The following is an 18015-nucleotide window of genomic DNA, read 5'->3' as shown; positions in this document are numbered from 1 at the left end:
ACAGGTGCTCCACAGTGTGATTAAAACTCTCCCAACACAAAAAATCAGAAAATTCGGATTGGACTCAGATGAAGTAAACTAGGACAAGACCAGGACTAGACCAGGACAAGTCTGGGACTAGACCAGGACAAGTCTGGGACAAGACCAGGACAAGTCTGGGACAAGACCGGGACTAGTCCGGGACAAAACAAGGACTAGACCAGTAGTAGATCAAGTCTAGACAAGGGCAAGACCATGACAAGCCCAGGATTTCACAAGGACAAGACCAGGACTAAACCAGGACTAGACCAAGACTAGACCAGAACCAAACCAGGAATTGACTAGGACTAGACCAGGACTAGACCAAGACTAGACCAGAACCAAACCAGGAATTGACTAGGACTAGACCAGGACTAGACCAAGACTAGACTAGACTAGACAAGACTAGACCAAACCAAACCAGGAATTGACCAAGATTAGACCAAGACTAGACCAAGACTAGACCAGGACTAAACTAGGACTAGACCAACCAGACTAGACCAGACTAAACCAGGAACTAGACCAGGACTAAACCAGACTCAGGACTAAAACCAGGACTAGACCAGGACTAGACCAGACTAGGACTAGACCAGGACTAAACCAGGACTAAAACCAGGACTACAAACCAGGACTAGACCAGGACTAGACCACCAGGACTAGACCAGGACTAGACAGGACAAGACAGGACTAAACCAGGACTAGACCAGACCAGAACTAGACCAGAACTAGGACCAGAACTAGGCCAGGACAAGACCAGATCAAGACCAGGACTAGACCAGGACAAGACCGGACAAGAACAAGACTAGACAAGGACTAGACAGTACTTTTTGATAGAAAGGCACGGAAGAGTTTCAGTGACACTAAAGCTAATGACAACCAGCATGCTAAGTGTACTTCCTGATTATCAGACAATAAAACGCTTTCTTTAACGGCAGCAGATTTATTTTGACCTCAAGAGCTGCTGGTGCGTGTCTGCGTCCTGGGGCAGACACGTTTTGTTCAGATACACAACGACAAATCCGATCCGGGGCCTTTAAAGGCTAATTGGGCCGCGGCTCTGGCAGGGAAAGTGCGTCTGCAGCGTTCTCCCGTGGTCCCGTGTCCCTCGCACTCGCGTTCATGCATTTTTCATCCTGTCGGGGCGTGGGCCACAGAGACAGCCGGGCACCGCTGGAATAATTCATGCCCAGTCACATGCCTCCACAGAACACAATATACTCACACCCACTCGCTCTGCTCCTGCTGCTCGAAAACGACATTATCACCCTCGACATGTGACTGCGTTATCTCACACACCGAGGACGTATCACAGAGCGTCCTTTTGGGATGAGCGGGAATATCTGCCAACCCAAATGAGAGAATGCGACGCCGAAATCCAGTGCGTTTAAACCTAAACTGTCTCTCTCTGATCTGAACGGTCACTCCTTAAGGCCGGGCGTACACTTGTACACTGTGCGATTTTTGACCCTTTTTGAGCCGATTTTTCGCTCGTGCGACTGTTTTGGGGATCGGGCCGAGTTTTGGCTTCATCGTGTGTCGTGCTTCGTGTAGTTTACATGGGGTAAAGAAAACCGATTAATGACTCACGACCAGCTCCCGATCGACATTCGTAGGTCGCAAGAAAATCAAACTTGTTTGAAATCCAGTCGCCTCTCGTGAGGATTTCGCTCTGTTGAAGTTGTTCCAGGAGCCGATTTGTCAGAATCTGGCAGACTGCGCATGCGCGGACACAGAAGTGGCTCAGCATTGTGTCTCCGCACATCTGTGGTTTTCTACTTCCGTGGTTTTCTTCTTCGTGGTTTTCTACTTCCGGAACAACAACTTTGAAAACTCCGGTCGTCATGTGAACGTACAGTGTGAGCAGGCAAGTCGCATCCGAGCATCGGTTCGTTCAGTGTGAGAACATGATTCGTGAGCTGTGAACTGTTAAACCCTGTGATTTGGTTGTACAGTTTAAGCTGGGGCTGAGTCACACGACCGAAAATATCGCACAGTGTACGCCCGGCATAAAGGTTGCATAGAGGATTTTTAAAGAAGTGAAATACGGCGACAGTCCTTTTTCAAATGTTGTGCATGCGTGACACCACCTTCCTCAGTAGAATCACCTCCTCCCGCCTCTTTACTCAAAAAATCCCGCTCGTTTACATCCAGTGCGCGTTCAGAATTACTGTTGAAGTGACCTGCCTAGAAATATTTTAACAACCAACGCGTCAGTGTTTAGACCCTTCGTCCGCTTCAGTCGCGCCATCGCTGGAAGAGATCTCCAAGAATCACCTCAGTTTGTCTTCGCTCCTTTTCCTTCCTTCCTTTCCTTTTACTGGTCACGTTCAGGAGGACATTTGTTGTTCTACCAAACTTCAGCGTCTAGGCGGAGACAAAGAGTCAGGAGACACGGCGCAAACGCTCAATCATGTCGTCGTCAGCGGTTTGGAAATATTTCAGTATTAGAGAGGACGACGGGAGTGAGGCGGATTTTGCAAATGATGTAGCGCCAATGTGTCGAGAGGTGGAAGGGAAAACACCTCATTTAATACGAGCGATTTACTCAAACATTTGAAGACGCCACAGTGATGAGTACGCCGAGTTCACCAAAGCAGCACGAGCCGTCAACGATCAACTTTAACCAAAGTCTTCAAGAAGCGAGATGAAATGTCCAAAAATAGCACTCGGGCAACAAAAATAACTGAGGTACTTACCCACTACACTGTGCTGGATGAGGAGCCACTTTCAGTCTTCGATGATATTGGGTTTCAGCATCTTATAAATGTTCTAGAGCACTGGTTCCCCAAGACTGGGTCACGCAGGGGGGTCACAAGATATTTTTTTGGGGTCGCCTTGTTCAAAATCTGCATGTAAATCTGCAATATAATTTCAATTTTATTCCAATATGCTCCTACAAAACAATTCTCCATAAAGACACGAAAACAGCTTTACCAAACCTAACTTAAAGGTTGTATGGAGGATTTTTTTTTAGTTTCAAACTGTCAGTGAAAGATTAAAATACCATTACAGAGACGCAGCAAGCTTTGTAATTATGATGACCAAAAAAAAAAAAAAAAGAACGAAAAATCTATCAACTGTGGACGTAGTTGAGGCCAGATAAACATCAGCCAATAGAAAACGAGGCTCCCCTCATTTTCTATTGGCTGTTAGGGTTGTCAATCAAACTCCCTAGTGTAACTGATTCGTCGGAGCGCGGGGATTACGTGGTTTACGCAGCGGTTCTTAGAGGCTTTTTCGAACTGTCGCTTCCTCGCATTTCGCACAAAGTTTGTCGCGACGGCGGACGAGAATCCACGACCGGTTCGCCGCAAAAGAAAGTCCGTTTTTGAGGTCGCTGAAAGAAGAAGAGAAGAGGAAAAGGAGCGAAGCCAAACTGAGGTGATTCTTGGAGATCTCGTCCAGCGATGGCGCGACCGAAGCAGACGAAGGGTCTAAAAACTGACGCGTCGGTCGCTGAATTACTTCTAGACAGGAAACTTCAACAGTAATTCTGAACGCGCACAAGGACTGTCGCTGTATTTCTCTTCCCTTAAAAAAATCCTCTATACAACCTTTAACACAGTATGAACCAATTGTTATTCTTTAGTATAGTATGATTATGAGAGGGATGTAACTTCGGAACATCACTGTAACTTCCTAAAGTGTATTTCTTATAATATAGCTCTTTTCTCCTCTAAACTCTGTATCCCTATACTTTTCCTTCTCCTCATTTATCACTATCTTAAGCAGATTTCAGAGGCATCCATCTTAGGGACTGACCAGGAATAGTCGATGTGTTCCTCTCCATAAACATGATGCAGTGTCAGCACGACCACACGCGCCGCATACACTCTCGCGGGCGCTTTTCTGAACATATGCTGTTTTTGACTTTTTCCTCCCACAAGTAAAAAGAGCCTCTCCTCAAAGTGCTGTTAAGTCTCTGCACCAATACATGTATTAAAGCAGAATCTGTTGGAACAAACGGCGCTGTAGGGGTGTAGTCGTCTAATGAAATTCTCGGTCTAAAGACGATCGAGTGGCTGTGGCTAAATCTCTCAAAACTGTTCTGTGTCTGTGTGTATCTGATCCACATTACACTCACAAGACTACACCTGCAGGGGGAGCTCATGCGGTTATGCAGAAAAGGAAACTGCATTTATATAAAGAAAAAATACACTTGTGAATCATGAGTTTAAAAGTTCTATATTATACAAAACTGACTCTTGTGATCTTTAAGCCACAGTATAATGTTTTCCTCCTCAAAAACGTACCTAGAGTTATTTCGTTCACAGTCCATATGAAACCAGTCATTTTCTCACCTATGGGCCATCTCAGATCTGGCTGAAAAAATGTCAAAACATTTCTAAAATCCCCAAATGAAAGAATCTCACATTTTTGCTCAATCCCTTGAGTCGTTCCTGAGTTATGGCCCATTGAAATTTTGGGGCCATGCACACTTTTTTTTGGAAGCCTTAATTTATAAGAATGTTTGAGAGAGCTCCACCAAAAATGTATTTTATTTATTTATTTTATTTATTTATTTATTTCGGTCACAGGTATATTTTGACTTTAATTCATAAACAGTCATATTTAACATATACAGACCGAAAAGGTGCAGGCTGAAGCTTAAACTTATTCTGCCTTTACCCTTTATTCCTTTGTCAGAGCTTCATCTTGACACCAGTTCATCTTCATAAATACAGCAGGGAGAAACAAGCTAATCAGTAACAGAACAACAAAGTTCTACAGCACAAACTAAGTCTCATATTTCATGTATCTGTCCAGAGTTAAACATTTAAACTTCTTTATGAAGTGAAAGAAAGTGGTGCACAATTTTAGGTTTTATGTACAGTTGTTCCATGACCCGTGAGAGCTCAATTCCTTTTGAAATGAAGGAAGTTAATAGTAGATGTTTTTATTACTTTAAACTCATCAGAATATGTCAAAGTTTCTCTGGTAATAATTTTATCAACATCTAACAGTGCCACATGGGGAACTGAGGGGCCAAAGAAAGGGCCAAAAAAATCGCATTTGGTCTGTGATCATATTTGGGGCTCTACACCGTCCACATGAAAGCTCAGAAAAGTGTGAGATTGTGTCAGAAATGGTCATTCTCTCAAATATTCAGGTTCAACAGTTAGTTTGTAAATATCTGCTTGGAGGAAATAGATCTTGGACCTCAAAAATTGAAAAAAAAAAACTTGAACGGCAACCAAATGTGAGATTTTGGGGGCCCACAGTGCCTCATCTAATAAAGATACCCAATATTTGACAACAGATTTAGAATCTATGACCAATAATCTACAATAATTCAGCTTTCTAGCTCTATTTTTTATGAAGTTACCGTCTCTCAAACATTCTTATAAATTAAGGCCTCTGAAAAAGTGAGCATGGACCCAAAATTTCAATGGTTTCACAACTCAGGAACGACTCAAGGGATTGAGCTAAAATTTGAGATTCTTTCATTTGGTAACTTTAGAAATTTTTGGGAAATTTTCAGCCAAATCTGAGATGGCTCATAGGGGAGGGCGACTGATTTCATACGGACTGACTCATACGTCTACATCTCCAAAGCTGAAAAATCATCTGTTGCACTTGTGATGTCATGAAGTGGTAGTTTTCAACTTAAGAGCTCCTACAGATGTTGGTTGACTAAGATGACCGGTTAATCGACTTGATGGTTTACCTGTTTGCTTACTGCATCATGCCTCATGGTGTGTTTTAGATACTACCTGAAGAACAACATGGAGACTGAGACGTTGTGCTCTGACGACGATGCTCAGGACCTGCTGAGGGAGAGCCAGATCTCGCTGCTGCAGCTCAGTACGATGGAGGTGGCGGCTCAGCTCTCCATGAGGGACTTCGAGCTGTTCAGGAACATCGAGTCCACAGAGTAAGACATCTTCTCTCATACTCTCTTACTTTCTGTAACTGTGAGGTTTAAGGAGAGCTGGTTTCTAGTCAGAGAATTCTGGTATTGATTAAGTAAATGCATTAAACACATCAACCAGGCAATTAAAGGTCCTATATTATGCTAAATGTTCTCTTGTGAGCTTTAAGGGTGCATTGTGTTACTTTTCTGGTGGAGGGTCTTTCAAATGCTTTTCTCCATGGTGATCTTACAGCTTTGTCTGGAATGCTCCACAGTATAGTATGTAGTGTTGTACCTGAACGCATTCATCGAACGATAGTTTAAGAACCAATGAATTCATGAATTGTCAATGATATTGAAAAATAATCGCTCGCAGCAATGTACTGAAAAAACACCAACAAAAAACGATGAACTAGTTCATTTCTTTGGAACTATGACCAAACTATTAACTATAAACAGTTATGAGCTATGAACGAACAAGTTCATTTTGAAATTTGTGAACTGAACTTTGAACTAGTTCATCTAGAAAATGAACTTTCCCAAGACAGATGGTATTAAACCTTTCTATCTTCATGGAGACCAAACCAGACCAAGTTACAGGTCATATCTGTGGAGAGATGACACCACTCACAGTCAGAATGTCTGTTTCAGTATGAATTTTTGAGCTATAAAACTACCTATAATTTAATAAAAATAAGGGACAGTTGTTTAAAGTTGTAATTTGGAACAATCCAGGCAAACCAATGACATAACATATCCATTAGGGATGAAGTTTTCCACCGATATGATACGTATCTCAATACCGATGTGGAAAAAAAAAAAAAAAAAACAATCTCATGTAATTTTTCTGCTAGTGAGTATAATATAATAACCCTATGATATTAATGAAACAATATATCAATATATCACGAGTCACGTTTCATGTACATATATGAGCATATCTAAACCCAAAAAACGATTCTAAAGTATTTAAAAGTGAATATCTTTGTCATTCCTGGGTCTACCAGCGTAAAAAAAAAAGATAAAACCCTCGTCTGTTAAAATATTTCAGCTGCAAGTCTCTATGGAGCTGTTTTCTGCTGCATCTGAGGTGGATGGTGCAGTAACTGTTTCTCTTTCGGACTGAAATAAAATGAGAGGACAGCGGGCATGGAGGGACACGTGCACATCGACTGAACACGTGTATCGAATTGTCACACCAGTATTGAATAATTCAGTATTATATCGTTACATTCCTAATATCTGTAGAAACAAGCAGGTGACGGCCCCCAACCAGAAAGTTACATAATGCACTTGTAGGCCTTGTTAGAATGTTGTACCTCATCAAAAAGTCTAACTTGAGTCACAGACAGAGCAGAGCCTACAGTTAGCTTCACACCTCCAAGAAATGACGATCAAAGCATCAACCGTGTCCGTTTCCTTTGCTCGCCCTGATTGCGGTCTCTTGTTTTCTCAGATACGTGGATGACCTGTTCAAGCTGGACTCGTCTTCGGGCAGCGGGAACCTGAAGCAGTTTGAGGAGGTGATAAACCAGGAGACGTTTTGGGTCGCCTCCGAAATCCTGAAGGAACCCAACGCCTTAAAACGAATGAAAACCATAAAGCACTTCATCAAGATCGCTCTGCACTGCCGCGAGTGCAAGAACTTCAACTCCATGTTCGCCATCATCAGGTACGGGACTATGTGGTGGGGACTGGATAAAACACACCAAACTACTGCTACTACTACTATTACTACTAAATCCACTGTACCTGATTTTTACTTGATACATGAAAAACAAAACTGAAGATCCTATTGGCGAGTTTCAGCTGACGTCATTGTTATTAAAAGCCCGCGTTGCATGCTGGGAAATATTTTGGTCGGAGGCAAGAAACACGGTAGCGTCAAACACAGTGCGTAACCTCGCGTATTTATCCCCGATAATGGTAAATTCCTGCTGCATTATCGGACGCACAAATAGAAGCACGGAAGAAGGAAAATGTCTTTTTCGTATTCCGAGTGAAAAGAACCACTAACGGTGAATTAAACGACTTTCAAACATTCGCAGAGCAAACGTAGAAGATCCTAACAAACCGTGGACTCCAACAAGTTCAACAACACATCGAGACTCTTGGAGGTTTTCATCTTTTCTGCTGTGAATGGCCCAGGAGTTTCCACCAAGTCATTGTGGATATCGCCCAAGTGAATATTTGTCCAGGTAGTTGGAGATTCCGATCAGAAATTTGGTTTGGTCCACCTTTTGTCGGGGTTGAAAAGGGTGATTTGTCGTCCGTCGATGCTTATGACCAATTTCTGGTCAAATGGTCTTGGGTCCTCTGCCGTTAGAGTGGATAAATAACCGGGATCAAGACCCTTTACGTGTTTTCTCGCTCCGTCCATCATGTTGAATTAGTGTTTCTTGCCGCTGACCAAAATAATTCCCAGCATGCAACCAAGCCCCCAGGTTCCAAAATGGCCGCCCATTCAAGTCAATGGGCTGAGCTCAATGGCGCATGATCCCAGATTAGCCTAGCATGGCGAGGTACGTCCGGTGGCCGTGGGCCGACCGAGCATGTGCAGTAGCGCTCTTTTCTCCTGCGGGCACACGCGAATGCATGCGACCACATGCACGGAGCGCGGGCTCGTGTATCACGTGATCACTTTGACCAGTCAGAGCGAGAGGAGCTAGAGCGGAGCCGGAGCTAACAAATATAAAGTGTTTTTTTAAGAAAACTGAAGGATTTTGAGCGAGAAAAAGTTTATGTTCTAAAAATAGGTAAAAATTGCCAACAAATCTGATATTTTTGAAAGCTGTAGGTGACCTGTCAGACGAACACGAGCAGTTTGTGATTACACTGCCTCTATGAAAAAAATCTTGTCTTGGCCCATGGGATTTTTCTGCTGAAGTTCCAGTGAGTGACACTACGTCAACTGGAGGCAGCTACAAGCAGCAACACTGTGTTATTTTAATAGATCCATGCATGCAACGTGCGCTTTTGTCAACAATGAATCTCGCCTGTATTATACAAAAGGTCAGAAAGTTTTCACCTAGCCCCGCCCATGGCCTTGTTCTTACCTGTAATTATTCAAAAAATTTGTCTCCAGGTCAAACGCAAACATTTGGAGCTTGTAAACAAAGAGAGCAGTAATTGCACTTGGAATGAAACAGCTCTGAGCACGAGAAAATGTCAGAGTTTGGTAGAAAAGTCCTTCATTAACAGTGCAGATAATGAGAGAGGAGAAATGTGGTGCCGGTGCCAGTTTGAATTAGCGCACGTCTAAATGAGCCTCGTGTGATTGGACGGTTTGTCTGGAGGTTCCTGTTCATAGTTGAGCCAGCGCTTAATGGACGATGGCAGCGTGAGACGCATCAGCCAGTGTCACTGCAGCGTTCTAATGCAGATGCATGAGCTCTGTGAAAATATACCGACTATACTGTGATGTTTTCAATCAAGAATCACACTATAAGTTTAAAGGTGCGTTATGTAATCTTTGTGTGGAGGGTTGTTCTGACTGGAATGTTCCCTAGTATGGCATTAAACATCCATGAGGGTAGGGCTGGGCGAGATGGCCAAAAAACAAAATCTCTTTTTTTTGGTTTTGTTTTTGCACTCACTGGACAATTAAGATTTTAATCAAAGTTGTTGTTCAAACAGCTCCACATCCTATTTTTAAAGAACATAAACTGTCCTCGATTGCATTTAAATTAGAATGGGATTTTTCACAATGCCAATTTTTTTATCGCACAAAACCTTTGCTTTGCGAGCAGCAAAGTCAGGAGTACTGTATTTTACTATAAGGCAGACCGGATTATGAGGCGTAATATCAATAATGTTGAATTCTCTTGTCTATTTTCATACATAAGGTGCACCGGATTATAAGGAGCATTAAGTGAAACAAACAGAAGACACTTGAGTCTGATCCTTAGTCCAGGCGTCCACGATCCATTGGCAGATCTTGGCGTAACTTGCCTCCCTGTCTTGGTGAATGTGGATAATTTAAATTATTATTTTTAAAAATTTCCTATGACTCAAATATACGTTGAGTAATAATGTGTTTAAAGCAGCTTTGTGCACATTTGTTTACATTTTTTTACACAAAACTTAAAACCACATGCCTCATTTGCATAAACTATAAGCGCTGAAAAAACAGCTCGCTCCTTGTGCCGCTGATGTGGTCAGCTTCTAAAGACTGTAGATTAGACTTTACTCCGCGAGGCTCCTGACTACAGTAGCTGTAATACTCGGACAGTCCATCAAGAGGTGCGGCTTCGTAATTTAACAAAAACGTACTAGAACATTTTGACAGATTTTTGAGCGTCGTGCACCACATAAACTCAGTTCGATGTCAGTAAGCATAACCAGAATTAATACATAAGGCGCACTGTCGATTTTTGAGAAAATTAAAGGATTATAAGTGCACTTTATAGTACGGAAAATACGGTAGACCTGTTTCGTAATAATCCTCAATTTTACAGTTTTGCAATTTGTCAAAATCTTGGTTATTAAAAACACAAATTAATAGTCCATCGACTCAGGCGACTCTGCTCACACTCAAAATGTATGTTCTTCAAGTTACTTTTTAGCGATAGAAACACTTGTACTGTAATAAATGCGTTTTCTATTTGAGAGAAGAATGAAATCTGTAGGGTTTGTGTGTTATGTTGATGAGGAAACTACATTAGAACACAGATCAGAAAATACAAGCCCTTTAATGATGTGAGTTTACATGCTGACCCTGTGTGTTGTCCGTCTGTGTGCAGCGGTCTGAACCTGGCTCCGGTGGCTCGCCTCAGGAGCACTTGGGAGAAGTTGCCCAGTAAATATGAGAAGCTCTTCAGCGACCTGCAGGACGTGTTTGACCCGTCTCGAAACATGGCCAAGTATCGGAACATCCTGAGCAGCCAGAGCATGCAGCCGCCCATCATCCCGCTGTTCCCCGTGGTCAAGAAGGACCTCACCTTTCTGCACGAAGGTACCAAACCCAGCGAGGAAGTGTTCTAACGGGGACTGACGTGTGTGTATTACCTAGGGCAGCGTTTCCCGATCAGGTACAGGGATCACTGAACACAAGCAGGAGAAACTTGGAATGATTTTCAGATTAAAGAGTAAATTTGACATGTGACACTGAGTGTGTTTACATGCACATCAGTATCCCCGTTATTAGCCATATCCCTGTTATGTCAGTATTCGAGTTACTGCGTTTACATGAGCACTGAGAAACAGGGACACTCATATCAGCGTGTACATGATCAAATGGAGTATCCCGGTTTCTTGACATAATCTTTCAAATGCGCAGGCGCAAAAATTGACTTAAATCAATTTCATAAACCAGGAAAAATACAAACCGTTAACTCCTTTAGCATAAGAAGCTAAGGAGCTACGAGATCTCCCACAATCCACTGTGCAGATTCTTCGTTAAAATCTTCTGCATAAATAAACTCAACTTTACAACATATAAACCATAAACACTATAGACACATCAGCCCGTTTGATCAGATCATTCAGCTCTGATCACATTTGTTTACGTTTTACAGAAACGAAACTTAAGACCGTTTGGCTAATTAGCATAAACTGTTAGCGGCGATAAAAACAACTCGCTCCTTGCACCGCTGATGCGACCAGCTTCTAAATGACAGGACTCAGTGGATTATGTGTGTTATTTCTGTGACAGAAGAGGCGCTAATGATGGTGAGTCTGTTCTGTGCATGTGTTGTACAGGAGATAGTTCATGTTTTAGCTTTTCAGCGTCACACGAGTGCAGATTGTACATGTGCAGGTTTAGCGCAGCTCTTAATTTTACAGTCATTTCACTCGTTTGGTCACTTTATTTATGTTGGTCACTTTATTTATGTCACTACTGTTGTGGTGAAAGGCTGGAAAGTGTCTTTTGGACGCATGCGACTCAACTTTATGTTGCAGTAACCGGGATACTGCGTTTACATGCCACAAGTATCCTGGTTACTATCAGAATAAACCAGCTACATTATCCCGGTTTCTAATAACCGGGAAACTGAAACCGGGTTACTGCGTTTACATGCACCATCAAGAAACCGGGATACTCAAAAAACCCGATCATAACCGGGTTATTGATGTGCATGTAAACGCACTCATTTTGACATTCATGCATGTTTGAGTAATTTAGCGTTCTCTCTCGTGCCCTTTTCAAACCCTCTTTATGTTTAGCAGCGGGGAGGGTGAAGGGAGAGTGACTTGGTGCTGGGAGCAAGTGTAAGACCCCTACTTAAGAAATAATTAAAGGCTATTCTATCAGACCTAAACAATAGTTTGTCCCGCCAAACGGTCAAACCTGCTGTTACGCCTTGTTGAATCCGTCCCCGAGTCGAATAAACTGTAATTATGAAATCTGTTTCCTCCGTCGCAGGTAACGACTCGAGCGTAGACGGTCTGGTGAACTTTGAGAAACTCCGAATGATCGCCAAAGAAATCCGCCACGTCGTTCGGATGACCTCGGCCAACATGGACCCGGCTCTCATGTTCAGACAGAGGTAGGGCTCTAGAATGTTCTGACTTTCTCTTTGACTTCTGTAGAAAAGGATTCGTGTCTGCATTTTAGAAACGGCGGCAGTCGGATAAGCCTTACGTGGTTTATAGATCTGTAGAGGGATACTGCCGTCTTTTAGACTTAGACTTAGACAAACTTTATTGATCCACAAGGGAAATGATTTGGACACAGTTGCTCACAAACCACAAAATAATATCATAACAGAGTAAAAAATATAAATGGTAATGATAAATTCTAAATAAGCAGCAAAAAAGAACAAGAGACTGGACAATAAGATGGATTTATATAAATGTATATGTACAAATCAAAATAAAATATAAAATCCCTGTGCAACAATATGATGATTGACATTTTTAGGCCTGTACGCAGTGTTGGGAAGGTGACTTTTCAAATGTAATCCCCTACAGATTACAGATTACATACCCCAAAATGTAGTTTGTAACGGTAATCCATTAATTTACTTAAAGTGAGTAATGTAATCTGAATACTTTGGATTACTTGGTTTGCTGCAGAGAAGCAAAGACGAGGAAATCTTCAGATAAGATGTTTTGTTTGCTAAAAGAAAATGAAAAGCCCAGACTTTACTGAGATAAATTAAAAATATTATTGATAGAAGAGGAGGAGACACAGTCCACACAGCAGGATTTAGTCCAGTTAAATCCTGTTAAATCCTGTTTTAGTCCTGATTTTAGTCCTGGTTTAGTCCTGGTTTTAGTTCTGGTTTAGTCCTGGTTTAATCCTGGTTTAGTCCTGGTTTAGACCTAGTTTAGTCCTGGTTTAGTTCTGGTTTATTTCTGGTTTTAGTCCTGGTTTAGATCTGGTTTAGTCCTGGTTTAGTCCTTGTTTAAACCTGGTTTAGTTCTGGTTTATTCCTGGTTTTAGACCTGGTTTAGTTCTGGTTTAGTCCTGGTTTAGTCCTGGTTTAGACCTGGTTTTAGTCCTGGTTTAGTTCTGGTTTAGTTCTGGTTTAGTCCTGGTTTAGTTCTGGTTTAGTCCTGGTTTTAGACCTGGTTTAGTCCTGGTTTAGTTCTGGTTTAGTCCTGGTTTTAGACCTGGACCTGGTTTAGTTCTGGTTTAGTCCTGGTTTTAGACCTGGTTTAGTCCTGGTTTAGTTCTGGTTTAGTCCTGGTTTAGTCCTGGTTTTAGACCTGGTTTAGTTCTGGTTTAGTCCTGGTTTTAGACCTGGTTTAGGTCTAGTGAATGAAAAAAAAAAAAATAGCCAAAAATGTGAAAACAGTAAAATCCCTCTGTGTAATCCATTTATTTCAACAAAGTAACTGTAATCCAATTACCACTCACTGAAACAGTAACTGTAACTGAATACAGTTACTCTGATTACATAACTCCAGTACATGTAATCTGTTACTCCCCAACGCTGCCTGTGTGACATAACCAGTGGCACTGCTCGCTGCACTGCATCACTGCGGTGCATGACTGCCCCCTGCTGTCAACAAAATGTCATTAAAATTGTATCTGTGGCCAAAGCAATAATATTACACATCATATAAAAAACAATACAATGTCAATCAGAATGTTTGAGTAACACTAAAACAAAAATAAGCATTGTAACATTTCTGTATTCCACATTTTAAGTAGAAAAAGCATTTTGTGTCTAGTTACTTTTCAAGTGGAGGCAGCCTGGAATGTTCCACAGTACAGTATTCGTTTTATCTATTTCCATGGAGACAATGACAGTAATTGCAAGGACAATAATCCGATGCTTTACGGTGGAATATTTCAGGCAAAGCGCTGGCATCTCTATGGAAACGGGCGGTCGGTCGGTCGGTCATTTGCCAGTGATTCATTTCTGCTCTGAATGCTCTAGAGACGTAATATTCGGTGTTTGTTTGGATGCACAAGAGCGCCCTCTGCTGGTGATATGGGGAGATCCGTGTGTGCTTCATCTCAGTCATGTCCTGTTTGTTTGATGACCTCTACACAGTCCTGTCACCACGGAGATGGAAGGAAGCTCTAGAGTGGACACAACAGTGGTCCTGAAGTGGCCATGTTTGTACTGTAGAAAGTTCTACAGACGCAAAGGAGGGGTTGCAGTTTAGTTACGTTCCTTTTATTTTATTTCACTATCCAGTCTAAAGATGGGTATACTGACCCGAATAATAACGTCTTATTTTCTTTCTTTCTTTCTTTTATTATCATTATTAGTAGTAGTTTAATAATCAGATATTTTCTTCCCCAATAAACCAAAATTGGACCACAATATACATCGGTGTTTCATACAAATTGGTGATGCAATTTAACTTCTTGGGTTCTTATTTTTAAAGACAATAAATACAGTAAAGTGTATTTACCTCGTTGACATGTTTCAGCTGCTGCGGCATCTTCAGAACTGTTCCTGGTGTCGGTGGTGACGTGTCGTACATCAGTTGGTGTTACTTCCTGTAGGTGTGGTTGCTCAGACTGACCACGCCTCCCCTCGCCCCCCCACACGCCTACAGGAAGTAACAACAGCCGATGTACGACACGTCACCACCAGCACCGGTGACGAAAAAGAACCCAAGACGTTAAAGTACATAAGAAGACAGCATGAGCATCTTCGGTGGTGATACAATTGCTCCTTTATACTTCCAGAATGATCATAATAGACATAATTTTAAAAGCAATTATCTTGAAAACTACTAAATCGAGCTCAATAGATTTAAACAGTTTAGGTGCTGAACATCATAAGTTTACTTTGTTTGCCAGTTGGTGAAGTTTTTCCAAATTTTTTATTGAAGACACTCTGCAGAGTCTTGGGTGAGTGTGTGCGAGCAGATTCCAAAACACAAAATGACTTCTCCTGAAAACAGAACAAAAATAAAACATTACATATAAAATCTTGATCTGTTTCTATACATTCTATGAAAATGTGAGGTTATTTCAACACGAATTGCCAAAATTATCCAAAATATCCTGCGAAATGATGTTAGTTTTTTTTGGGACACCCTGTATTTAAAGGGCCCATATTACACCATTTTAATCCGTGTATCATTCGTTCATTCATTTTTCAATATAAAACCAAAAATAAGAAAACGAAAAAACAACAGTTTTCTTCGTTATTTGTCTCCAAAACCAAAATGAAAAAACGGATAACGATTCGTTTTTTCAGTTTTCGATTTTGTGTTTAAATGAAGAATGGAAAAAACGGATAACGGCCGTTTCCCGTTTACGTGACTTCTGTGACTGTGATGCTGGACTTTTGCACCGCGTACGGACTGAACCAGGACTGATCCAGGTCCGAGACCAGAGCGGGACTGAGACCGAGACCAGAGGACCAGAGCGGTTCCGTCTGTCTCTGGCGGACCGTGCGGGGGAACTGAGAAGCGCTGTGGAGGTCTGACGGGCTGTCCCGTGGCTGGTTCCGAGGTGGTGAAAGCGTCAACTGAGGCTTTGCACCAACGAAAACAGCCGAACAGCTTTTGGTTCGGAGGCGGACAGACCGGGAAACGCTGATTTCTGAGACCAGAGACAAGACCGAGACCAGAGCGGGACCAGACCGGATCTCAAGAGCTCACGGCACGGAGAGCTCGAAGCTGAGCTGAGGATCCCCCCGTGGAGGCTCAGAGTCAAAGCTCGGAGTCCACCCTGCCAGTCCCGCTCTGGTCCCGGTCTCAGTCCCGCTCTGGTCTCGGTCTGGTCTCGGACCTGGATCAGTCCTGTTCAGTCCGTATGCGGTGCAAAAGTTCGGCATCACAGTCACAGAAGTCACGTAAACGGGAAACGGCCGTATTTTTCCATTCTTCATTTAAACACAAAATCGAAAACTGAAAAAACGAATCGTTATCCGTTTTTTTCATTTTGGTTTTGGAGACAAATAACGAATGAATTTTCCTCATCACAAAAACTGTTGTTTTTTCGTTTTTCTTATTTTTGGTTTTATATTGAAAAATGAATGAACGAATGATACACGGATTCCTTTGAACTTTAGTCGTTATTTAATGTATTCATCATACAGTCCAAAGATGGCGTCTGCAGATGCCGCTGCAGCACAACGCCGTGTCCACTCTAGAGTCGTGTTCCATCTTTATGTCCCGTCACTATCACTCCCCTCCTTTTCTTTCACCTTTGACCCTTTGAACCTTTGAGTCACGCTTCAATCTTCACGCCTCTCGCTTACAGGAAGAAGAGGTGGAAAAGTTTAGGGTAAGTTTGTCCTGGCGCCCCCCTCTGGCCCAAAGTGATACTACAAAAATAATACCTTTAACCTCCACCTTGCATCATGCCCACATCAGAGCATGTTTTTTGCCTGTGCTTGTCCCATGTACCTCCATCATTTGCAGTGCATCTAAAAGCCTTTATTTAACTTTTTTTTTTTTTCTTACAATCTTACGGAGTTCTAAAATAATGCATATGGTTTTAATGCTCCGAATAAGACGCTAAAATGTGACTAGGTTAAAGTGGGATCATGTGCACCCTGACCTTAAAGGGCTCGTAGCGGCGTTTGCTCGGTGTTTGTTTGCATCTTGTCTGTATCTTGTCTGTCGGGTTGATAAAAGGAACTGTCATATTTAGTTCGTTTCCTCTCATTTAAAAGTGATTTTGTTGTTTTGGAAACTTTTTGGTTTTTGTTCATTTTGTACATTATTCTGCATGTCCAAAAATTTCATATCCAGATTCTAATCGATACTAAAATTAGGCTGCGTTCAGACTGCAGCCTGAAGTGACCCAAATCCGATTTTTTGGCTTCTGTGGCTACGTTCAGACTGCAGGGCTTAACGCTCAATTCCGATTTTTTTGTGAAATCCGATGTTTTTGCGAGGTCGTTCACATTTCCAATTAAATGTGACTTGTATGTGACTCCAGTGTGAACATTAAACGGCCCGAAAGTGTCCCACATGTGACACTGGAGACACGACGACGTCAACCGCAGCGAGCGTCTCTGTGTTTACGGAAGTTGTCCAAACATGGACGCAGCATTGAGCAACTGGAGATTTTACAGTTTCGGTTTCCGCCTGCTTCAGCGCAGAATAGTGACGTTTGTGTCTTGTTGATAACGTGTAGGTGGATGAATGTAGCTTTGGCCGTTCACACTGAAGTCACATGTCAAAAGATCAGATATGTATCAGTTTCAGGAGCACATATCCAAGTGTCCTGGGTCACATTTGAAAAAATTGGATCTGTGTGGTTCAGACTGACATTAAAAGATCAGATACAGGAACATAGAAGCCAAAAAAATCGGATTTGGGTCACTTCAGGCTGCAGTCTGAACGCAGCTTATGTGACCTGTATCTGATCTTTTAATGACAGTCTGAACGGACACAGAAGTGCATTTCATGCATTCATCCACCTACACGTTATCAACAAGACACAAACGTCACTATTCTGCACTGAAGTAGGTGAAAATTGTTAATGAACTCCATGTCACTGAAGTGAAGCACATCACCACTCACCACTCTTGGCTCCGTCTCCACATCCACACGTTCCTTTCAACGGACGTCGCTGCCGCTGTCCCACAAAACACACACGACCAAAAACCTCGTCCTTCTCCTTCTCAATCTCCTCCTTAAAACAAGTAAGTTGTTCATGTTCTGGCTCCGGTACGAGAGGAACTTTAAAATCTCCAGGTGCTCGATGCTGCGTCCATGTTTGGACAACTTCTGTAAACACAGAGACGCTCGCTGCGGTTGACGTCGTCGTGTCT

General features: G+C 42.2%; 1 protein-coding gene across 6 annotated transcripts in view; it reads left to right on the top strand.

Annotated features, from left to right (window-relative positions):
- Positions 1–18015, top strand: part of LOC110169267 (rap guanine nucleotide exchange factor 6-like) — a 413544-nt gene that overhangs the window by 349806 nt on the left and 45723 nt on the right. For all 6 annotated transcript variants that reach the window (XM_055148415.1, XM_055148414.1, XM_055148418.1 and 3 more), the window contains 4 exons: positions 5726–5893; positions 7329–7544; positions 10615–10826; positions 12237–12360. In XM_055148415.1, the coding sequence (XP_055004390.1) occupies positions 5726–5893; positions 7329–7544; positions 10615–10826; positions 12237–12360 (720 nt within the window). The remainder of the gene's footprint in view (positions 1–5725; positions 5894–7328; positions 7545–10614; positions 10827–12236; positions 12361–18015) is intronic.

Source organism: Boleophthalmus pectinirostris, unplaced genomic scaffold (genome assembly GCF_026225935.1).
Source record: "Boleophthalmus pectinirostris isolate CB_2022bp ecotype Guang Dong unplaced genomic scaffold, ASM2622593v1 HiC_scaffold_12, whole genome shotgun sequence".
Classification (NCBI taxonomy): Eukaryota; Metazoa; Chordata; class Actinopteri; order Gobiiformes; family Gobiidae; genus Boleophthalmus; species Boleophthalmus pectinirostris.
Note: the sequence above shows the minus strand (reverse complement) of the source record. Positions and strands in the feature narration are given on the sequence as shown.